At 42.9% G+C, this 25,479-nt stretch overlaps 1 protein-coding gene across 2 annotated transcripts in view; it reads right to left on the bottom strand.

Moving 5' to 3' along the window:
- Positions 1 to 25,479, bottom strand: part of PHF6 (PHD finger protein 6) — a 56,686-nt gene that overhangs the window by 18,355 nt on the left and 12,852 nt on the right. The window contains exons 4-7 of one of the 2 annotated variants that reach the window (XM_049766681.1): positions 11,800 to 11,933; positions 11,481 to 11,524; positions 3,007 to 3,173; positions 2,739 to 2,882 (exon numbers count right to left, since the gene is read on the bottom strand). In XM_049766681.1, coding sequence (XP_049622638.1) covers positions 2,739 to 2,882; positions 3,007 to 3,173; positions 11,481 to 11,524; positions 11,800 to 11,933 — 489 coding nt within the window. Of the gene's footprint in view, positions 1 to 2,738; positions 2,883 to 3,006; positions 3,177 to 11,480; positions 11,525 to 11,799; positions 11,934 to 25,479 lie in introns of both variants that reach the window. The other variant, XM_049766680.1, reaches the window with a different exon arrangement.

The raw sequence follows: 25,479 nt of genomic DNA on the forward strand, positions 1-25,479 counted from the left end.
ACCTGGAAAAAATGGATAAATTCTTGGACTCTTATAATCTTCCACAGTTGAATGAAGAGGATGTAGCATATCTAAACACCCCCATCATTATTGATGAAATTAAAAGGGTAATCAAACATCTGCCCCAAAACAAAAGCCCAGGCCCAGATGGATTCACTAATGAATTCTTTCAAACTTTCCAAGAGGAACTACTACCAATCCTGGCAAGACTCTTTCATGAAATTGAAAAAAAACGGAAACACTTCCAAATAGCTTTTATGAAGTCAACATCACCTTGATACCTAAACCAGACAGAGATGCTACGAAAAAAGAAAATTACAGACCAATATCGCTGATGAACACAGATGCAAAGATCCAAGATACAAGAGCCACACACTGAGTGGGAGATACTATTCACCCAATACCCATAAGATAAGGGGCTAATCTCCAAAATATACAAGGAACTGACAAAACTTTACAAGAAAAAACATCAAAATGGGGGAGAAGAAATGAACAGACACTTTGACAAAGAAGAAATACAAATGGCCAAAAGACACATGAAAAAAATGCTCCACATCACTAATCATCAGGGAGATGCAAATCAAAACAACTATGAGGTACCACCTCACACCACAGAGATTGGCACACATCACAAAGAATGAGAACAGTGTTAGCGGGCATGTGGAGAGAAAGGAACTCTTATCCACTGCTGATGGGAATGCTGCCTAGTTCAACCTTTATGGAAAGCGATATGGAGATTCCTCCAAAAACTGGAAATCAAACTCCCATACGATCCAGCTATAACACTCCTAGGAATATACCCTAGGAACACCAAAATACAATACAAAAATCCCTTCCATACACCTATATTCATTGCAGCACTATTTACCATATCAAGACTCTGGAAACAACCAAGATGCCCTTCAACAGACAAATGGCTAAAGAAACTGTGGTACATATACACAATGGAATATTATGCAGCTGTCAGGAGAGATGAAGTCATGAAATGTTCCTATACATGGATGTACATGGAATCTATTATGCTGAGTGAAATAAGTCAGAGAGAGAGAGAAAGACGCAGAATGGTCTCACTCATTTTTGGGTTTTAAGAAACATGAAAGACATTCTTGCAATAATAATTTTCAGACACAAAAGAGAAAAGAGCTGAAAGTTCCAGCTCACCTCATCAAGCTCACCACAAAGAGTGATGAATTTAGTTAGAGAAATAACTATGTATGAGGGAAATGGAAAGCCTGTCTAGAGTACAGGCGGGGGTTGGGTGGGGAGGAGGGAGCTTTGGGATATCGGTGATGGGTTGCACTGGTGATGGGTGGTGTTCTTTACATGACTGAAACACAAACACAATCATATATGTAATCAAGGTGTTTAAATAAAATTAAATATATTAAAATATGGAAATAAAAAATAAAGGTCATATAGGGTGCTGGAGACCTAACCCAGGTCAAACAGGTGCAAGGCAAGTACCTTCCCCATGGCATTCTTTCCAGCCCTAGACACAGATTAGAATCACCTAAGGATTTTTAAAAACTAATTATTGTATTTATCATTTATGGATTTTGTTTTCAAACTTGGTAAGTTTGAGATCTAGTCCAGGAATGTACTAGGTGGACGCATTTTGCAAAAAGTTCCCCAGGTAAATCGGTCAAATTTTCTGGTTGGAAAACTCTGGGAAGGCAGGAAATGAGTTCAAAGGTGTATACATGTGGTTTTCAGGCAGTAAGCCTGGGTTCTTTCTCTGGTACTACCAACTCTCACAGGTGCATCCTCTGAGCCCCGCTGGATGGGACCCACTGCCCCTCCAAAAGAGAACCTCTGACATACATCGGATAAACAACTCACTATAATCAAATTCAGAGACATTTATGTAGTGGTGTACTAGACTTGGCTGTCATGTGGGAAACTAGGAGTCTACTGGGTGGGGTGGTTCAGTGGCAAAAGTGGTTCAGTGGCAAAGTGCATGTCTTGCATGCATGAGATCAGGGTTTGACCCCTGGCACTGTAAAAATGAAAACCCCCAAAACAACTGCTGGGGAACAGGAGTTCATCAATGAGTAAATGTCAGGCAGTTTGTAAGATAATGAAGACATTTTCTAGGCTATGAAACAATCTTCATTATAAACTTACACAGTTTAATTTTGGGTGACGGGCATAGCTTACACAGTCAGTGAAACCTGAACATTGGTCTGGATTTGGGACTAGAGGAAATACCATTTATAATTGTAAAAAGCGCAAAAGTGTTCTATTTGGTTATTAACAAAATGATTAACATATTAATGCGGGCACTGTAATTTGTGTTAATTAAGCCGCATTCAAGTTTGAGCCACAAGCAACAGGATGTTGAAAAAGAAACAAAAAGCCTTAGGTTGGTTACTTGGTTTGTGGGCAATACCTGGTAGTACTCAAGGCTTACTTCTGGCAGGCTCAAGGGACTTGGGGTGCTGGGGATTGAATCCAGGTCAGCCATGTGCATGGCAAGCACACTACTTGTTGTATGTACTATTGCTCCAGACCCAAGCTTTGGGATTTAAAGGCAAATAAAAAGAGCCACGGGGCCTTTCAAGAAATAGCAGGGGATAGTTCCTGCCTTGCTCTGGCCACCCTGGTTCACACACAGTCCCCCCCTTCCTGCCACCCCAGCACCATGTGCAGCAGCCCAGAAAGTCCTCTAACATCACTGGGCTAGGTCCCAGGGCTTCCTTAGCACTAACTGGGAGCCCCAGACAGAGACCTGCACTTACCATGCACTTATAATGCGCAGCTGCCTTCTTGGCGTTAAATATATGCAGTTTTCCTCTGGCTTCGTTCTCTTCCTCTCCTACGTGACAAAACCCACACTTTGGTCTGGTGTCATTTGGGCTGCTTCTGTGTGGAGACCTATCTCTCTGAAAACACAGGGAAAGAAACAAAGGGTCCTTTCAAAATCCAGGTACAGGTGCAGAGGGCCACAACCGCACCGGGCCCCAACTTCTGCAGCCGCAAATGCACAGGGTGCGCTGGGCTACATACATAGGAACTGCTCTCCGTCTCGTCCGTGCCATGGGAAGACGTGGAACGGCTGTCTTCCATCAGCCCTTTGAAATTGGTTTTTCGGGGTCGTCCTTTGCGGCTTTTCTTTCTACTCTTCGGTGACGCGGGATCCAGTTCATGCTCGTTGAAACTTTCTTCCAAATCGGCTGTTTAGAAAGGAAACAGAAGCTTTTACATGGTTCAATCTGAAAACGTGCGTAGATCTGGGGTTCATAGCCCCGGGCTTTCATGGGTATGCAGGCAGGCACCTTCTGAAATGAGTCGAAACGGTTAGCTTTATGATCAGCAAGAGCTACCTGGAGGATCCTCAAACTGCCACCAAATACATATACCACAATCACTCTTCTCATCTTTGAGGTTTTATTTTCCTTGTATTTAGAATGTTTTAGTTAGTTCTGGGATCTAGAGTATATATGCACATAATCCCAATCTCCAATGTCTAATGTCCTGCTTTTAGAATAGGCTCCTCTCTTATTGCTGTTTATTATTCTTATTACTGGGGGATTTTGGGGTTACATCGGTGGTGCTTAAAGGGTCATGGGTCACTCCTAGCTTGGCAGTTAGGAATCACTCCTGGAAGAGGTTAGGGAACCACATGAGATGCTGGGGATTGAGTCCGAGATGGCTGCACGCAAGGTACAATGGATCTGGTCCTATTTATTATTATTCCTTATATATACCCAAGGAGTCCCACAGTTGTACCTCAGAATGTTAGTGACAGCTGAAACAATTTCAAAAATAAACTGAAAATAAGGTCCCTGTACTGTCCAGGATAGAGAGCACAAATGTCTGGCATTAAATCCTAAGTCACTTTAAAGAAAAATGGAAGCCAAATCTTGTTTCTACATCAGAGACACATTTCTAATGACCTGGGACTAGTTACAATTGGATCATGGTCAAGAAAAGTTCAATTGGATAGCATGACTCTAGCGTCAGGAGTGGTGCAGAAAGGCTGAAAACCACTGCATTACTGTAGACCAGCAGGGTTCTAAGTGCAGGACAGGTGCTGAGCTGTGTGTATGTGAGTTTGTGTGTATGTGTTTTCAAGAGACTTCCCTACCACTCTTCAAATGATTGTAAAACTCAAGGGGTGGGGAACAGAGCAATAGCAGAGTGGGTAGGGCATTTGCTTGCCTTGTCTGTGGCCGACCTGGGTTCGATCCCGGTCACTCCATATGATTTCTGATGGTGGAACCTGGGGTGATCCCTGAGTGCAGAGCCAGAGTAAGCCCTGAACACTGTTGGCTATGGCTCCAAAACAGAAACCACCCCCAAAATGATAATGCTGTGACAGACCATGCTTCTGGATAAACAGAATCAGAACTGTTGAAATATTGGTTCTTCATTAACCTAAGTTAGGGATACTTTAGTAAAATGGAACTGAAAATCCAACTCATGGTTTTGTTTTTGTTTCGTGGAGTCATGGAGCAAATACAGGGGCTCACACAAGAAAAGGCATGTGCTCTGCCACTGAACCACATGAAAAAGAAGTTAAATATCGGCATGGGACATATTATTTGCCAATAAAAATACTCTGCACAGAAGAGAAAAGCAAGGCTGAGAACAGGTCAAGGGCATCTGGGAATTTAAAGTAACGTAGGCATTTCAAAAGAGGGAGGTATAAGATAAGTCACAATACTGGTTTTAAAATATTGATTGCTTTACTTTATTTGGTTCTTGGGTCACACCTGGCAGTGCTCAGGGTTTAAACCTGGCTCTCGAGACTGAAATACTCAAGGCAGTTCTCAAGGAAGCATATGGGATGCCAGGGATAGAATCTACGTCAGCCACACAAACATCCAACCCACTGTGCTATAGCTCTGCTCCTGATTCATTTTCTTATACCAGATTAAAATATGAAATGGGTCCAAAATCAAATAGGAATATCACAAGCTATAAATAGAAGAAAATGAGACCTTTTTATTTTAATTTCTGGTGGCTTTTTTTGTCTATTTTGGTGTGTTTGTGTGCCACACTTGACAATGCTCAGGACTTATTCCTGACTGTGCTCATGCAGGGAAAGTGCTCTACCTAGTGTAGTATCACTCTGGCCCCCAGACTTTTCCATAATCTCAAGTCTCAAGGTTGTAGACCACAGAAACAAAGTGAAAAGATTGAGACTGGACTAAAAGTGACCAAATTTTAGTTTGTAAAAGCCCATGTAGCAGTGCTCAGGACTGAATCTACTGTGCAAAGGACCATTGAACTATCCCTTCGGCCCCCAACTTGGGAACTTTTACATAACAAAGGCATCATAAATTAAGAGGCAAAGGATAAACTGGACACTCATTTGTTTAGTGACAATATTTACATTACAGAAAGCACTACACACTAAAAAGGCTTTATTTTCTTTTCGCTTTGGGGACACAGCTGGTGGTTCTTGGGGACTATTCCTAGCTCTGCTTGCTTGCGGCTTCCAGTAGGACGCAGGGAACCATGCAGTGCTGGAGATCAAACTGGGCCTGGCACACGCACAACCATCTCTCCAACCCTACAAATCAATTTTTAAAAGACAAACCTCAAGAGATAAGAATGACAATTAGCAGAAGAAACAGAAATGACTGCAAAACATGAAAACAGAAGCCCTAACTTACTAATGATAAAGTAAATTGAAATTAAATGAAACAAAGGGATGGCAAAAATTAAAGACTGATAAAACTGAGCTGCAGAACATTCGTGTACACTGTTGGTGAAAGTATTTGGTTCAAGTCACAGTACCTATTCCCAGTGCTATTTCTCTCTCTCTCTCTTTTTTTTTTTTTTTACTATTTTGGGGCCACATGTGAAGTGTTAGTTCGGGATGTATGTGCAGATAATGCTATGGATTAAATCTGGACCTCCCACTGTAAACAGGCCCTTTGAACAATCTGGCCTCATATTCCTGGTGTTAAATGTACACATTCTTTTACCTGGCCATCCCATTTCCAGAACTTTCTACTACAGAAAGTAAGTACACACCCACAGTATATAAAAGGAGAAACAATGCCGTTTTCTTTATATTCGTGTAAAAAATACAGGTATAACTGATTTGGAAGGGTGGAACTGGAGTCACTTTCAGCAGTGCTCAGAGCCAACTCATGGTTGGGGGCTAAAATGCAGTGGTGCCGGCAAGGATTGAACACAAGGCAAGTGCCCAATCCACTGTATCATCTCTCTGGCCCAATAAAGTTTATTTTGTTTTGGAGCCACACTTGATGGCATTCAATGGCTACTCCTGTCTCTGCACTCAGAAATCACTCCTGTCAGGCTTGAGGGACCATATTGGACACTGGGTTGGCAGCCTGCAACATGCAAATAAAATAAAAGCCCTACCTGGCTGAGCCATCACTCTGGTACTATATATATAGTAAAGAAATTCAAGTTTAAGCTAAATTAATCAATCCATAGTGGTCCACCTCAACAAGGCCCTCAACTTAATTGGGAAACTTTCCATTTATTTCTTGAGACTGTCTTCCTCTACCAGTCTTCAAAAACTATTCTTTCAAACGTTTTCCTTCACAGAGAAACAAAAGATCAGACATGCACATTAAAACACACACACACACACACAGACACACACAACTTCACAAAAAGCAATCCAGGGAACAGGGAGATAGAGTGGGTAAACTGTATATTATCAACCTAGGTTTGATCTCTGGCATCCCTTAGTGCTCTCTCAAGCATCCCTAGGACTAACCCGTGAGGATCACTATATGTGGTTTCCAAACGCAAACACCCCCCTAAAAAACCCACCTCTCTCTTCCTTCCCTCTATTCCTGGAAGTTCTCAGGTGTCAGGGATTAAAACATACGATGAAAGCACTTTACCTACCTACTGTACAATCTCTCTGATCCCTTAAGCTGTAATTTAAGTGAAACCTTTTTATAGGTCTCCCAAACACTCTCTTCAGGTACCCTGTATTCTCATGAATTTAATTAGTCACAATAAAAGCAAACTGTACAATTATTTACTTAATGTACATCTTAAATGAGACTTGATGCTCTTTGAGGACAGGGAACCATCTAGTTTAGCACTAATGCCACTGTCACCAGTTACTGCAACAGGCCCAAGCACATGGTACTTGAAGTAACATTTACTAACCTGTGTCTAACTCTAAAGGGATGTTCTCAGCTATAAACACCAATAGAGGGTGTGTGTGCATAGTTACATACATGTACACAAACATCCAGAGAAATCTGTGTATGTATATCAGAAATGCTTTATAGCATGTCTTAAATTGTCACACACAACCTACGTAAAGTCATATCCCAACAGGTAAATTGTATATGTAACAAATGTTAGCAACAGGCATTCTTGTAATCTAGCAGCATAACAAGAGCTATGGACAACTATTTTGGACTATAGATTTAAAGGTAAAAACTGCTTTGGCAAACTCAGTTTCTTCTTTTTGATTTTGGGTCACACTTGGTGGTGCTCAGGGGTTACTCCTGGCCCTGAGCACAGGAATTACTCCTGGCAGGCTTAGTAGACTAAGACTAGATGCCAGGGATGGAACTCAGGTCTGCTGTGTGCTAGGTAAATGCTCTAACCACTGTGCTATTATTGTTCCAGCCCCTCTTGGTCCCTTTTCTATTTTCTAAAATGAAACTAGTAGATTGGGCTGTATGCATTTAATAATCAGTAATTTTATTTGTTTTTGGTTTTTGGGTCACACCCGGCAGCACTCTGGGGTTATTCTTGGCAGGCTCGGGAGACCATATGGGATGTCAGGATTCGAACCATTGTCTGTCCTGGATCTGCTGTGTGCAAGGCATACGCCCTACCACTGTGCTATCTCTCCGGCCCCCTATAATCAGTAATATATTTTGGGTCACACCCGGCAGCACTCAGGGGTTACTCCTGGCTCTATGCTCAGAAATCGCTCCTGGCAGGCTTGGGGGACAATATGGGATGCTGGGATTTGAACCACCGTCCTTCTGTGTCTAAGGCAAATGCCTTACCGTTGTGCTATCTCTCCAGCTATCAGTAATATTTTTTTTTGTTTTTGTTTTTGGGCCACACCCGGTGACGCTCAGGGGTTACTCCTGGCTATGCGCTCAGAAGTCGCTCCTGGCTTGGGGGACCATATGGGATGCCGGGGGATCGAACCGCGGTCCTTCCATGGCTAGCACAGGTAAGGCAGGCACCTTACCTCCAGCGCCACCGCCCGGCCCCTCAGTAATATTTTTAAGGTAGAAAAGTTAAATCTCTGTCATGCATTCGTCCTCTAATGTGAGTATTTCAAAACAATTCTAATTTTATCAACCTAAAATGACAGGGTAAATTATATGTAACATTATTTTTTTTTTATTTATTTAATTTGGGGGTTGAAAGGAAACAGTTGATGCTTAGGGCTCCGCACTCAGGAATCACTTTTGGTGGTGCTCAGGGATGCCAGGGATTGAACTTGGGCTGGTTGTGTGCAAGGCAAGCACCCTATCTGCTGTACTATATTGTTCCAGCCCCAATCACACTGTGTTAATACAATTTTCTTTTAAGACAAGGTAAAAATACTTGTTTTTAGCCCTTCAGGAATGTTGCCCCTAGGGAATTTCTTAACTGTTAAGGAATCAGCTACTGATAACAGACTACAAGTGTGAAATTCTCAGTGGTTTGTGGTAATTGTAGTGTTTTAAACCTCTTAACATCTGTACTTTAAAATAAATAAAAGCTCTTAGGATTAAAAAAAAAGGCAAGGTAAAATAGTCTACTTTAAGTCGTCTGAAGTGACATTTCTCTACCACTAGATGGTAGTATCAGCTTCCGAAATCCAGGGACTAAAAGGGAACTTGTCTACATTAGTCCTTGTTCTAGCACTCAAACGCCTTGCACGCCAGTATGCGCAAACACTTGACTTTCAGACAAGTTTTCAAACTCTAACTTAACACATATGGTCATTTCAAGTCTTAGAAAGAATCAAGTAAGAACTCTGTTAATATCTGAATAATGAAACTTGGAAAAGCTTTAGTCTTCGTCATTCACAATGGTTTTTCAATTTTAGAATTAAATGAAGGAAAAAAAGGCAGGAAAGCACCTTAAAGACTTATCAGTTGTACCTTATCACCTCAAAAAATATTCTACTTTGGGGCTGGAGAGATAGTAGAGAGGGTAGGGTGCTTGCCTGGCATGCAGAGGACTCGAGTTCAATCCCCAATACCACATATGGTACTCCGAGTTGTGCCAGAAGTGATCCCCAAATGCAGAGCCAGGAGCCTTGACACCAATCAGCCAAAAAAATTCAATTCTTTTAATTTTTTTAGTTTGGTTACCTTATTAAAGCAAGTTTCGAGCCAAAATTGGCTGTGCTCAAGGTTTATTCCTGGTTCTGGGCTCAGGGATTCAGTCCTAGCGGGGCTTGGGGGACCATATGTGGTATTGGGGGCCATAGCAGGATTGGTCATGAGCAAGGCAAGCTCCTTACCCATGAAGGTTATTTTTAACCTGAACCTTTAAATATATTTAGATGACTCCAGAGTCCAGAGTGAAAACAAAAAGTACTTTTTTTCTTGTAAAAATCAAGATCTATGTATTGGGGAGACAGCTCAAAGGGCTAATGGACATGTTTTTTAGGCAGGGACTAGTTTAGATGCTCAGAACCCCAAAGGCCCCAACGAGCATGGTCCCCAGAGCACCACAAGGAACAACACTGGAGCACTGCACTTGGAGTAGCCCCTACACACCACATCAAAAGGAAAGGTCAAAATCTAAGGAACCAAAAGGGGCAACAAAACCTGAAAATTAGGTAAATCTTTATACATTGAAATGGCCTCAACCAACCAGAATGATGCCTGAGCACAGAGCTAAGGGTAAAGCCCTGGGTGTGGTCCCCAACACAAAACAAAACAAAATACAAAGGCTTAAAAAAACTGGATCAGATCATTCTAATTCTGCTACCAAAATCTTTCTCATCTATATGGAAGAAGAGAAGAAACTAGGTTTAACCATAGTCTTTTTTTATATTGCTAGTAAAAGTATCAAAACCATCTGTTTGAAAAGAATTGAAACAAGTCAAAATTCAATTTCAGAACTTTCCCAGGCCTTGGAAAGACCAGGAACAACTTGGCTAGCTATACATAAACATGACTAACCAGGTTTTGTACAAATTTAAGTGAAAACAAACCACAAAGTAATTTTCAAGATTATTTTTTAAAAGCTAACACTTTCCTATGAACGTGCCCATTTTAAAAGAAAAAGTCTACAATGCAAATAAAAAATGAAACAAAAGATGCCAATTATTCCCTTTACAATCTACCAACACACTTATATGGATACAGAAAGACGTAACAACCAGCATCCTTCCTTCTGAAGTATGCACGTATTTTTCAACATGCTTTCTTTACCATAAATTCGGGCAAATGTTTCTTAAAAAATTCCTATCAGGAGGACTAGAGCAATAGTACAGTGGGGAGAGCACTTGACTTGCATGCAGCTGACCCATGTTCAATCCATAGGACCCCACATCCCCCAAGGGAGGTCACCATGAGTGATCCTTGAGCACAGAGCCAAGAGTAAGTCCTGACACTGGCTGGGTGTAAATCCCCGGAATATTATTTCACATCAGGGGCCATAGAATGATAGTACAGTGGACAGGGTATTTGGTTTGCATAGTCTGGCCCAGGCTTGATCCCCAACATTCCATATGACTTGCCAAGAAATAATTTCTGAGTACAGAGCCAGGAGTAAAGCCTTAGCACTGCTGGGTGTGCCCCCCCAAAACCAAAAAATAAATAAATAAAAGATTTCAGATCAGTCAAAAAGAGAGGGACATAATAATCTCTTTCATATAGATTAGATTAAAAGGGATACAGATTTTTAAAATGTGAGGGAACAGCAAATGGACAAAGACAACACTAGAAGTGGTTTGCAGATCTTACTTTACCATGAAGGCAGGAATGTGAGTGCGAGTGTGTGTGTGCGCGCGCGTGCGTGCGTGTGTGTATACACGTATGTAGAGGTGAACACTAAGATAGTGATGGAGGGAAGCCAACATCCTGGTGGAATGTGTGGTGGAATGTGTGAATACTGTATGCATGAAACCCCATCATTAATAGTCTTGTAGGTCACAGTCCCTCAAATTAAAATACAAGTCAGATTGGGGCTGGAGACAATAGCACTGCTGGCTGGGTGTTTGCTTTGCAATGCAGCTGACCTGGGTTCAATCCTCAGCATGTCTTAAGGTTCTCCAGAATACCCAGAGTGATCCCTTAGTGCAGAGTCAGGAACCCCTGAGCATCGTTGGGAATGGCCCCAAAACAAAACAAAAAAAATTAAAGCAAATAAACTGTCTAATTATTTTTTAAAAAATTAGATCCTACTTTACTTGGCATATTATTTTATCATAATGCCTTTAAAATTCTGTAAAATGACTTCAATACTGAGAGACATTCTGTGGTAACAGAAAAAATGGAACGAGTGTGCTTTACTGAAATTTTACTTAATTTTTTTTGAAAATGCAAAGTGGCTGAAGGACGTACCTTCAGAATTATGTGCGGTTTTCTTGTGTTTTCGGCAATAAACCCTGGAAAAGAGGAAACGGAAACTTTAACCAGTAAACAAACCATTTAAACGGGTTTCAAATGATGACCACGCAAGGTCAACTCACAACCTTGATTTCCCAAATTGTATTAAACACCCTTATGCTATTTTTTTCTCTAAGCCTTAAATTCCTTTATAAACTCGATATTTTCCCACACAATGATGATGATGAAATGCTTGGAGATGGGGACATTATTTTTTTTAAATCCTAAAGGAAGTATGACCATTACCATAAAATTCAGGAAGTAAGATAATTACATGTAAATTCCTTGGGAAGGCTTCTCTCGAATCTGAGCTTTATCATGCAATGCACAGTGGTAGTGGTATGTCCTGTGACAGGTTTTCACATCACAACCGATCGTTGCCCCGGGACAGTGGCACAAAGAACACATCTGGAGCAAAACAAGAAAACAGTGTGATGAGTGTGTGACTGCCGAGGCTGAGTGGTTAAAGGCTTCTCATTGCAATTTCTGTCAAGGGAGTCAAATCCGTCATTGAAAAACTTAACAACGAATAATGCTATTTTTCCCCTTGTTTTCTCGCCTAGAAAGAACTTGAATGCAATACTACTGGGGGTATTATTTTCCCCATGTTGAAACCTGATGAAATGAGTGAAACATCATTAATGTCTATTGTTTCAGTGTGGTCAAGAGCATATCTGAAGTGGTGTCAGTCAGGAACGTAAGCTGTATATAATTTGCATCTTTTCAGAATACAGATGTTCTTAGAAATGAGTAGCTAGGAAAAATATCTCACACCAGGAAAAAATATAGTATTTCCTTTTGCATTTCCACTTCCTTAATAAATGAGAATCTCTAGGGGGAAAAAAATCGCTATTTGAAAACCTGGTAATATCCATTTCAAATGAGACCAAATAAAAGCACTGGGATATAACCTCCGTCTCTTAAAATATTTTGTGATGTCAATTTGATTGTGTAAATCTGTTTGCCTGTTTCAATTTAATATGTTACTTACCTCTCACATTATGAATTCAGGCAAACAGATAAGAGAACAGACTTTCGACATATTTTAATATACCTTACCTTATTACTTACTGGGTAATTCATACTGTTTCAATGGCTCATACTCGGAATTTAGAAAAAATAACTTTTTGAAAAACATACATAACAATGATTGTTAGTGGTTTGATTAACATGTAATAATCTACAGTACGAAATGGACTTTTAATGAGGCTATTACCTAAGTTAGAAATGCCAGATGAAAATTAATTCACAATAAGGCAAATCTTCAAAACCTGTTCATTTGTTGCCTGGCTGCCAGACACACGCTTCGTTGTGAACAGCTCTCATTCCCCTTTATTAATTTGAATATAAAGGACAGTTACCATAGTAACGCTGGGATTACATGGCCCCTAAGCAATTTTGATACACCAAGAGGTCAATATAAATTCCGGTAACATTTCTCTAGGCAAGTCAAACATTCCAGCTCTCATTCAAGCCACCATTGGAAAAAATATTCAGCTATAAGAAAGAAAACAGAAACATTCTCCATACAGGTGACTTCCCAGCAAAACATGAGGACAACTGTACAATATTAATGAAATACACAAGAAATACTGTGTCCTTAAATAACTATAGATACTTCCAAAGAGCACAGCAAAAACAAATATGATGCGCCAAGTTATCAAACAGGAAGGCTGTAAAGTTGAAAGCTTATAAATTCTTGAGGAGCCGGGGCTTTGGGGCTGCTATGAAATGACGAAGTTCTATTTAGGAAATTACATTTCTACTAAAACAAACAAAACAAAAACGAAAAACAGAAATTCTAGGAAAGACAAATAGGGGACAAAGCGAATGTAAGAATCAATTGTAGACAACCAGCAAAGACGTCCTTGTGCTGAGGCCGTGTTTACATGAAATCATTTCCCTATGCAATCCCTGTGTGCAGTTTTTCAACCTGACTTTTTATTACTTAATAAAATGAACATTACTCTACTTCATTTAGAACTCTACTACAAATTGTTCATCTCAAAAGTACATCTAAAATGGATTTGCTTAGGTACATGCTGGAGAAAAAAAATCATTGAAGTCAATTAGGAGCACGAGGGAAGGGAAGGCACCATTTAAACTACTGTACTGAGAATTCTAGCAATATGGTCAAGGACAGATTCTGTTTAAAATACTGGGACAGTGAGCAAACTAGGGGAAACTGTGGGGTTCCCTGAGAACTGCCCAGAGTAGATCCCAGAACAAAGGCAGGAGTAGCTCCTGTCTCCTCTCAGCGCCAATGAGTGTGTCCACCCCAAACAAAAAGCACAGTCAACTGGATTAAACACTGGGAAATATGCCGTAAGCCTGGTATTCTCATGTCCTGAAAATGGATACTCTCTCTGGACAGCGGTGGGCCTCATTTAACAAAAAGCTGTGACAAAGTTTACAGGCATTTTCAGTCATTTAACTTCTATAAACCTAGTCTTTAAAAGGATAGGAAGGAAGGAAGGGAGGGAGGGAGGGAGGGAGGGAGGGAGGGAGGAAGGAAGGAAGGAAGGAAGGAAGGAAGGAAGGAAGGAAGGAAGGAAGGAAGGAAGGAAGGGAGGGAGGGAGGGAGGGAGGGAGGGAGGGAGGGAGGGAGGGAGGAAAAGAGGAAGGGAGGGAGGAAAGGAAGAAAGAAGAAAAAGGCAAGAAGGTAAAAGGAAGGAAGGAAGGAAGGAAAGGAGGAAGGAAGGAAAGGAGGAAGGAAGGGAGGGAGGGAGGGAAGGAGGGAGGAAAGGGCTGAAATACAGCAAATAGATTTTTCTTGCATTGCATATGGGTGACAGTTCAATCCCCAGCATCTAAAATGGTCCTCATGCAAACTGACAGGAGTTGATTCTGGAGTAATCAGAATCAGCAGAGCCAGGAGTAAACCCTAAGGACAGCGAGTGTGACCCCAAAACCAAAAAATTTAACTAGAAATTTAAATTAATGGCTAAATTTGAGAGCCAAATACAGGAAGTATGGCTCTTACATGCCATTCACGAGGCTAACCTGAGATTGATGTCTAGCATGACATATGGTCTCCTAAGCCCTTCGGAGTGACCCTCAAGCAGAGCCAGGAGTAAGCCCTGAGCACAGCTGGCTTTGACCCAAGCCCCATACCCAGGTGGGTATGACCCCCCAAAATTAGAAGAAATAAAACAGATTTGGGCCAGATAGTACAGAAAATAAGGCACTTGTGTCTTGCATGCCACTGAATGTGATCCCGAGTTCAGTGATCTCTGAACACCTGGGTATGACACAAACACTGATCCCACCCCCATCCCCAAGGCAGGCTCACAGTCTAAAATGTAAAAATACTTAGAGAAATCACAAACTGAACATGTTTAATCAACCAACTAGCACACCCAGAGGAAGTCACTCTTTTTGGGGGGGCCACACCTGGCAGTGCTCAGGGGCTATTCCTAGCTCTGTACCTCAAGTCCAGTACTGTCTCTCCAGCCCACGAAGCCAGTCTTTTTAAAATAATTTTAATGGCATGGGAACGGGTTCGTGTATAATGCTAAGTGGAAAAATGGATACAAACCTGCAAATGACATCTAAATATGTATATAACAGATGGAAACAGAGAAAAATACTGAATAACTATCTATCTATGGGTGCTTAGTTTACTTCATAATTTCCCAAATTTTCTGATTTTCCCCCACAATGGAAAAACATACCTTTTTTTGGGTGGGGGACATAAGTGACTGAGCTCAGTGAGCATTCCTGGCAGTGCTCAGGGACCAGAGGAGGCCCCAGGAATTAAACCCTGGTTGGCCCCATGCAAGAGAAGCACCTTGCCTGCTGTATAGCTAGCCTCTCCAGCCCCACAATACTTTTACATTAAGAAACTGCGATTATTTAAGCAAATGCTTTCAATACTCATATAAAAGAATGAAAAGCAAACCAAATGTCCAGAAGGCATCAAAATGCTTTTTGCTTGATTTTAAACACAAATATGCCAAGTAACTGAATTAAATCACTATGCTGAAATAAATCAATTTTCCAAATACTTCATTTTATTAGAAGAAATTAAAGCAGATGAAATTTTTGTTTGGTTTGGTTTTATTCAGCCATACTTGGCAATGCTCAGGGAACACTCTCAGTGGTGCACAGGGGACCACATGGGATGCCTGGGATCAAACCCAGATCAGCTGCATGCAAGGCAAGTACCCTACTCCCTGTCCTTAGGTCTCAGGAAATAGGGCAGCTGCCTTGTACATGGCTGACGAGGGTTTGATCCCTGGAGCCCCTCCGCAAAGTAATCCCTGAGTACAGAGTCAAGAATAAGCCTTGAGCACCGCTGCCAGATGTGAACAAAAGGCAAAACAAAATGAAAAAGTCGAGTGTGCAGGACTAAGGATAAGTGACAAGGGCAAAGCCCTCATGTGTGAAGCCCTGTGTTTACTTCTGAGCTCTGTCAAGCTGAACAGAGTGGGGGCTCCTTGGGGGTCCTTGTCACTTCACTGGTTTTGTTTGTTTGTGCTTGACCATATCTGACCATGCTAAGGGAGCAGTCCTGGTGATGTTCAAGGGAACATATGAGATGCCAGGAATGAACCTGGGCGGCTTTGTGCAAAGCAAGTGCCCTCCCCGCTGTGCAATCAACCTGGCCCACAATTTCACTGATTATATGGCAAATTCTCGTTGGAAATGTCAAGCTTTTATGTAAGAACTGTTGCTAGCGTGAGTTGGGGGAGGAAAGGCACACTGTGCCCTACAAAGTGTTCAATAAATTCACGGATCTGCAAGTGGATTCTGTGGTTGGAGATGGCCTCTTAATGGCTTTTTTTTATATATTCAGATTTCTAATGCCTACAGATTTATAATATCCTGTCTTCAGGCACATCTAAAATATTGGTGACACAGGCAGCCTACACAACTACAGATGTAGGTCCTCTGGCCGACAATGTCCCATTTCCCCCACCTCCTGCACCTCCTAAGCCTGGCTCCCCAACAGCTCTGTGGGGCATAGCACCACATTGCAGAGTTTTGGGGAGTGGCCCTGCAGATGAGATAGGAACCAAGTCAAATGTGAGAGAGGAGCAACGGAAGTGCTATAGGCCAAGTCATGCATGAGGAGAGCAAAGGTAAAAAGTCAAGCACCTGCTCTGAATCAAAGGAACTGGGCCAGGACTGCAATTCAGTTTGCCAAGGGCAGCCTTGAAGAAGAAAAGGGAAAATCTTGTGTTTGCTGTGGCCGTGGGAGCAGTTCACATGGAAAACCCAATCAGGGTTACAGAAGGTTGTAGAGTGAACTGCAAACAGATCGCTAACTGCCAAATGGCAGAAAGCAAAGAAAGGGTCTCGGGGGCCAGCCAGTATCTGGTATGTGCGACCACATGGAACCTAGGAAGAAAGGGGGCTTGAAGACTTAGCTGTGCCCTACAGAAAGGAGGCAGAAGCTACTCCACATAGCAGTAGCTAACTTCCAGTATACAGGTACAAATCCTCACAGCCTAGTAGATATAACACTCCTAGTTCCAAGAAAAAGCCTTTGTGACATCCACAAATGCAAAGAAAAAATGTCTCTGGACCCTGGAATGGGGTACCTGTGCTGTTTGCATAGGAGATGAGACCAAATTAAGATGAGGGCAGTCAGTTCACCTGACACTGGTGCTTGCTTTCTTCTGCATGTTCCTGGCTATGGAAAACAGGACAGTAGAACAGAACTTGGGGGCAGAGTATGTTTTCAGGGTTACCTCAAAATTGCTCCAACTCCAGGCCTCTACTTCACTGATAATAATACATCAATTATCCAACATTACAAAACCACTGGTCTTGGAATTCTCTGGGGAAGGTACAGCCAGTCAGTTTATTAGCTAGACACTCCTAAAGGTAGGAGGGCTGGAAAGAGACTCGTGGGTTAGGCACAGGCCTTGCGAGCTGCCGTTCCTGGTCTGATCCCTGGCACCACCCCTGCAGAATAGCCCTAAGCATAGCCAGGTGCGGGGGGCCCAAAACCAAAACCAATAAAAACCTCCTCAGGGTAGAACGCTACTAACTCTGTTTCTGGCTAATCACAGCTACAAGTTTAAAGAACGTATTTTTTGGAGTGATAGTACAGTGGGTAGGGTGTGTCTTGCATGTGGCCCACCCAGGTTCGATCTCTGGCATCCCATATGGTCCCCCAAGCACTACCAGGACTAATTCCTAAATGGAGAACCAGTTAATCCCTGTGTGGGATTTTCAACCTATTTGGGATATTTGTTTTTTGCAATGTGCTTGTCCCTCCTGGGCTGGAAGAACCTCTGGATTGGCCCCCTACCTGTTCTCCACCCACGGGGATGGTCCCATTCTTCCTAATAAAGACCTCGGCTTAGAGAGACTACTTTTGGTTTTGGTTTCACAGCTAGCCTGTCTACTTGGTCGTATCTTTTGCCTGCTGGCAGATAGCTTGTGATGGAAGTTCCTGAACCTTTTTTTTTTTTTTTTTTTGCTTTTTGGGCCACACCCGGTGACTCTCAGGGGCTACTCCTGGCATGCGGCTTAGAAATCGCTCCTGGCTTAGGAGACCATATCGGATGCCGGGGGATCGAACCGTGGTCCGTCCTAGGTTAGCATGTGCAAGGCAAATGGTCCTACCGCTTGTGCCACTGCTCCAGCCCTGCCCTGAACCTGTTTTATCTCCCTAACCTGTGTAGATTATTTCCTGTGTCTCAGCATCGCTTCCAGACCTGCATTCCCTAAGCTTGGGATATGAGGCTTCCTCTATACTCCTGAGCATCGCCCAAACCCCAGAGAAAAAAAGGGAAAATACAGTACAGTGGTAGGGTACTTGCCTTGCATGTGGCTACCCAGGATGTATCTGGGTTCAATCCCCAGTGTCCCAGATGGTCCCCCAAGCCAGAAGTAATAGCTGAGCGCCTAGCCAGGAGTAACCCAAGTGTCACCAGGAGTAGCCCAAAAAGCAAAAAAAATGGGGGGACACAACAAAAATGTATTCTGAGGAAGTCTTGTTACAAATCTGACCATATCGTGATTCATAATACCAAGGTCTATAGAATGTGATTTACCTGAAATGCAAAGCCTCAAAAGCAAACATGAAATCTGAGGTCGGGGATTTAGCACCAGTGGCAGAGTACATGTGTCTCATGTGTGAGACTCTGAGTTTGGTCCCCAAGACTGTGGGGACCTTTAAGGACCACCAGGTATAGAATTAGCACCTGTGCACTTGCGCCACCGAGCAAAAATGCTGAGACAGTGGGTCTTGTCTAACATCTGGCTGACCATCTCCAAGAGTTATCCTGTACCTGTCCCAACCAGCACTGCTGGGTGAGGGCCTTACATTTAAAAAAATCCAAAATCTATCAAAAAATCACAGAAAAGGGATAAACCTGACCAACTCAAGAATTTAAAAATGTCAGTATTTCTAAAGCCCCCACCCCCACCCCAGTCAAGCACTTCTTCTTTACCAGGGTAAGAGCTGGAATCCAAGCAGTTACTAAATAGATCATTCCAGGCACCTTGGAAAGTGGAGGGTAATGAACTCAGTGCAGCAAATCCTGACCTTGGCACTGCCTAGCACAGATTTTCAACTTCATCCAACTTTCTGATTTATTCACTGATGGGAAAATAAAATTCTCTTCTGAGACGTTTTGAAGTATTTTTTATCTCTTCGCCTGAACAAGTCAGAAGGCCCCTTTCTAAGCACAATTTTTTGTGCAGGATCTTCTCAAGTGTGCGTAGTTCTGGCCAAGAACACTCAGAGTCAGGATAATGGGGGGGGGGGAGGGCAGGATGGTAGGGAGGCCACAGGAAGGAACAAAGGTGGGAAAGAGGAAAAGGGGTCAGCAACACGTCCTAAATTGACACACTCTATTTTAATCTATCAAGAAGACTGAACTCCCAATCCATACTCAGCCAAGTACCCCAAACCAGGCAGAAATTATATTCTGGTTTGGGTTCTCCACTGTCACAAATAACTGAGAGATAATCATATAATGACACAGACTTAGAGCCTTCTCAATTGTAAAAAAAAATTACAAGAAGGCCAGGAGTACATACAGTCACAAGTTGAATTAAAAAAAAAAGTTGTGGGCCCGGAGAGATAGCACAGCGGCGTTTGCCTTGCAAGCAGCCGATCCAGGACCAAAGGTGGTTGGTTCGAATCCCGGTGTCCCATATGGTCCCCCGTGCCTGCCAGGAGCTATTTCTGAGCAGACAGCCAGGAGGAACCCCTGAGCACTGCCGGGTGTGGCCCAAAAACCAAAAAAAAAAAAAAAGTTGTCTTCAGTAATAATCAAAGACCTAATTTTCTGCATCATAAAATTTGAAGTTTCCCTCTCTGGCTTAAGTTCATTCTCTTTAACAACTCCAAAGTAAAGCACAGTTCATTTTTAACACAAGTGACAAGCAAAATATTTGCACATATTAGAATTATTAGAATTAATGTGCAAGCAAAATACAATTTTTCAAAAAGAGTTCACATATAAATACATTTGTGATACAGGGTCACATGAACAAATTGTCAGGGAGAAATAAACCTGTTCTCACTCCCCCATACCGGAAAAGCAGCTTTTTGATCCAACCTACCATTTATTCATTTATTTATATTAAATAATAACTTTTTTTTTGTTTTTGGGTCACACCCGGCAGCACTCAGGGGTTACTCCTGACTCTACACTCAGAAATCGCCCCTGGCAGGCACAGGGGACCATATGGGATGCCCGGATTCGAACTGCCGTCCTTCTGCATGGAAGGCAAATGACTTACCTCCATGCTATCTCGCCGGCCCCTAAATAAAAACTTTTATAGTTGTTTTGGGGCCATACCAGGAGGTGCTCAGGGATTCCTCCTGGCTTAAGCACTCAGGAATCATTCCTGGCAGTGTTCTGGGGACCATATGGATTCAGGTTATCCCTATACCCTGAAGTCAGCCCTAACTGCTGCACTATCTCTGTGGCCACTTAAAATAATTTTATTTTTTAGTTTTTGGCCCATACCCAGCAATGCTTGGGGGATTACGTGGCCCAGTAGTCAGAAACCACTCCCAGCAGTTCTTGGGGGACCATACAGGATATCAGGAATTGAACCTAGGTCAACCCCATGCAAGGCAAGTACCCTAACCACTGAACCACCTCTCTGGCCTCTGAAAAATAACACATTTTTTATAAGGGTCGTGTCCAGTGAGGCTGTAGAACCACCAGGCATGGCCCCTGAGCACACAGCCAGGTGTGCCCCCACAAACAAAACAATGATAACCACAGAGATTTCTCTGGTCCTTTTCACGAAGTTTACTAATCTTGGCTATAACAACAGTGTTCACCAAACATGACCTGGGGACCTTTGACCTTCTTTGGTGCAGGGATGCAGTTTTATGTCACTTAACGCATACAAAGTCTGACTTTGACTCCTAGCACTGTAAACTGAAGTGATTTGGTGATGGGTATTCCCCTGATTCAATGTTAATATGTACCTAAAATACAACTGTGAAAGATATGTAAGCCATCATAAACAAAAAAAATTGTGTTTTAATCAGAAATGTTCTTTGACTTACATGTATTATTATATTAATTATATTATATGTTATGTTATGTTACTATATTATGTTTTGTTAGTTTACCTCAATATTTTAATCAATTTTGTCTCTTGAATAAATTCTTACAATAAAAAAAGATGCCTGTTTGCAGAGCACATCCTCCCCCATCTTTTCTGATTAGAAACTGCTGCCCACAAGTTCCCTGATACTTAGGCTTTGCTGCCTACTGTCAGTGCTGGGCACATTCTCCATACCCTGTTTAGCCTTTACTGAAAGCTCCATGAGCCACCCAGTCTATAGTGCATGGGTATTTGGTACTCAGACACGGCTGACTACTTCCTCCTTCAAATGCTTTCCTTTTACATCTCATTTCAGATGGCCTTTTTCTGAGAAACCTTCCGACTTCAGGGGGTACTAAGCAACTGCACCTCTTTCCTAGCTTTCCTGTGGTATTCTTTGTTTGCCCGGGGGCCACACTTGTCAGTGGTCAGGTCTTACTCCCAGTTCTGCGCTCAGGGATTCCTCCTGGAGGAGATTTATATATATATATATATAATGCTGGAATGGAACCCAGATCAGCTACATAAAAGGTAAACCACCCTACCTGCTGTACTGCTGCTAGCCCACTCTCCTATGGCATTATTCTTTTTTTTTAGTATAGATACTGCCATTTTATGGAAAATAAAACAACAAAAGCATCATAAACACATTTTTGCATGTTCTATTTGTACCTTATATAGTAAGTTATGTACATTTTTCAGATAAGAAAGTAAAAGTAAATTAGAGACATAGGAATGAAATTGTAATGTATAAAACAATAAAGTGTTCAGGGGCTGGAACAATAGCACAGCAGTAGAGTGTTTGCCTTGCACGTGGCTGCCCAGGAAAGACCTGGGTTCGATCCCCAGGTGGCCCATATGGTCCCCCTAAAAAAATAAATTTGTTCAAATGCAATTGACTTAGGAATTATGTAGAAGGTCCTGAGTTTCTATTTTCAAGAGACTACCCTGGACTTCATGGGTCTTCATGACCTCATGCGTCACTTTTTTTTTTTTTTATTTTGGGCCACACCCAGCGGTGCTCAGGGGTTATTCCTGGCTGTCTGCTCAGAAATAGTTCCTGGCAGGCTCGGGGGACCATATGGGATGCTGGGATTTGAACCAACCACCTTTGGTCCTGGGTCAGCTGCTTGCAAGGCAAATGCTGCTGTGCTATCTCTCCAGCTCCAATTAATTAATTTTTTTCATTTTTTATATTTTTATTTATTTAAACATCTTGATTACAAATATGATTGTGATTAGGTTTCAGTCATGTAAATAACACCACCCATCTCCAGTGCAACATTCCCACCACCAATGTCCCAAATCTCCCTCCATCCCACCCCCCAACCTGTACTCTAGACAGGTTTTCCAGTCCCCTCATTCATTCTTTTTTTTTAATATATTTTAAGTAACATGATCATATTTGGGTTACAGTCATAACCAGAACACCCCCCTTCACCAGTGTAACATTACCCCCTTCCCCTTTCCCATCCCCTGCCTGTATTCGAGACAGGCATTCTACTACAATTGTTTTTAAGTTCAGTAAGTTGTATTTTTTTTCCTTAAAGGAAAAAAGTAAAAAAAAAAGTAAAGGTGTGATAGTAGCCATCGCTTGGTCAGTGGTCACTGACAAGGTCCAGAAAAATGGGGAAAATGGAAAAAAATCCTTGACCTGATTACTAAAAAGGCCTCACCTCAGTTTATTGGCATAAGACAGACTCTGGGTTCCAGGCAAACCAGTCCGTCCAACTCCAGTCATTCTCAAGGTCCCGGTGAAACTTTTTCACACTTTAGCTGTTGTTTTTTGGTTTTTGGGCCACACCTGGCGTTGCTCAGGGGTTACTCCTGGCTGTCTGCTCAGAAATAGCTCCTGGCAGGCACGGGGAACCATATGGGATACTGGGATTCGAACCAATCACCTTTGGTCCTGGGTCGGCTGCTTGCAAGGCAAGCACCGCTGTGCTATCTCTCCAGGCCAGCATTATTCTTACTTTTTTTTTTCTTTTTGGTTATTGGGTCAGACCTAGGCACACTCAGGGATTACTCCGAGCTCTGTGCTCAGAAATTGGCTCAGGGAACCATATCGGATACTGGGAATCAAGCCGGAGTATATCCAGGGTTGTCCACGTACAAGGCAAAAATGCCCTACTGCTGCATTATCAATCCGGCCCCATACTTTTTTGTTGTTTTTGTTTTGGGGCTATACCTAGCTGTGCTCAGAGGTTACTCCTGGGTCTACCCTCAAGAAGTTACTCCTGGCAGGCTCAGGGGACCATATGGGATGCCGGAGATCAAACCCAAGTCAGCCGTGTGCAAAGTAAATGCCCTCCTGCTGTGCTTTCCCTATGGCATTCTTTTTTTTTTTTTTTTGATTTTTTGGGGGGAGCACACCTGGTGACGCTCAGGGATTACTCCTGGCTATGCGCTCAGAAATCACTCCTGGCTTGGGGGAATATATGGGATGCCGAGGGATCAAACCACGGTCTGTCCTAGGCTAGCACACGCAAAGACACCTTACCGCTCTGCACCAAAGCTCTGGCCCCCCTGTGGCATTCTTAACCTGTCCAGGGCACTACCAGTTAAGAAGGAGGCCTCCACCACCAAACATATCCTATATGGACAAATGCATCCCAGAGCCTACACAGAGGCCGTGACTTGGGAGAGGGAAGGGTCAAAAAACATGAATTAGGGTGCAGACAGCTTTTCCTTGTCCTGGCTCAACCAAGAAAACACTGTTCCCTCCAGGTTGCTTTTCATAGGCAAATACAACAACACACTCATAAAGCGACACAGGAAGGGGAAGCTAGCTCAGTACCTCCGTGGTCACTGTGTACCAAGCTCCTTGTGAAGTTGTCCCCCTCTTCTCCAACCAATCAAAGCGCCAACCATGTACCTCCAAATGCACTCAGCAATTAATGTGTGCCCACACATTTTAGAACACGATGGAGGAGTGGGCATCCAGAAAACACTGGGCATCATACTCAGGGCTTTTTGCAGGCATGCCCTTCCCTGATGCCAGGCCAAGAAACAATCCTGCCTCCTTCCCGAAAATTCCCTGCTGCAGCAAGGATGGCTTTGCACACTCCAGCACAAATCCGAGGTATCTCTGTGTTCAGCTCTCTTGATGGAGGGCTGGACTCAAAAACATTGTCAGCTAGAGATGAAGAAGAGCAGCACATGCAGGGAAAGGGGAAATGCTGGGAACCTGAGAAAAGAGGAGGTGAGAGAAGAGTGTGGGGCAGGTTAAAAGATAACCTTGGGGGCTGAAAAGGTAGTTCAGTAGGTAAGGCGCCTGTTGTGGCCATGGTGGGATCAGGTTTGATCCCTGGTACCCCATATGGTTCCCGTAAGCCTACAAGGAGTGATTCCTGAGTACAGAATCAGGAGTAAGCCCTGAGCACTGCTGGATGTGGACCCCACACAAAAAAAGAGACAACAACCTCTGGGGACTAGAGAAATGGTGCAGTGACAAGAGATAATGTACTCACCACATATGATCACCATATATGATCCCTGAACACCAAACTAGGCTCCCTCCAAAATAAAGGAGATGATTTCTGATGGGGAGGTAGAGCATTCTGTACTCTTTTTTGTGTGTACAGTGAAGGATCAATCAATCTTTGAAATCAGGAAGTGAAACTCGGTTTTAAAAGGCGAGCTGGAGCAACAATACCGTGGAGAGGACGCTTGCCTTGTACATAGCTGACACAGGTTCTATCCCCGGGATCCTGGTGGGTCCCACAAGGTAAGCACTGCCAGGAGTGATTTTTGAGTGCAGAGCCAGTTTGAGTGCAGAGCCAGAAGTCACTCACTCCCGCACCTTGCTGGTATGACCCCCAAACAAGCAAACCAACCAAATAAACTGAATTTGAACTTAAGTCCATACTAACAATACAGTAATAGTGACAGTATAGGAAGAGCTACAGAGTGTGTTCAAAAGGAGAAGCACCCCAGCAATGCCATCAAGGGTGACAAGCATGCAAGGAGCCAGAGTGCAGAGCCAAGGAAGATTCCGGAGGAGAAGGAAATTGCAGGGCAGGGTAAGGATGAATGCTGCCAGCCGGCCGGCTGCCCAGGAAACAGGCACAAGCAAACACGCTGCCAATCTTGGATTTCATTTGCCAGCATCTTAGCGGACTGTATTTCCCCCTGCAAGACTTGGCTCTGGCCTTCCCCATCCTCTCCCAAGTGTGGCTGCAATTCTGGTCCCGTGCTTCGAGGCCCTGCAGTGATCCCAGCTTACTCCACTCCGATCCAACCCATCATTGCTAGTTTCAGTGATGCACCATGGAATTACCGGCGGGTCTCCTGTACTCAATCCTGTTTTTTTCTTTTTCTGAAAGCTTGCCACTTTTCCTTTTACCTATCTCAACAAACAAGACTCCATCCTTCTACAGATAAAAATGCAAAGGTGTAGCTAACACACTGGTGTCTGTGC

The sequence above is a fragment of the Suncus etruscus genome, chromosome X (genome assembly GCF_024139225.1).
Source record: "Suncus etruscus isolate mSunEtr1 chromosome X, mSunEtr1.pri.cur, whole genome shotgun sequence".
NCBI lineage: Eukaryota > Metazoa > Chordata > Mammalia > Eulipotyphla > Soricidae > Suncus > Suncus etruscus.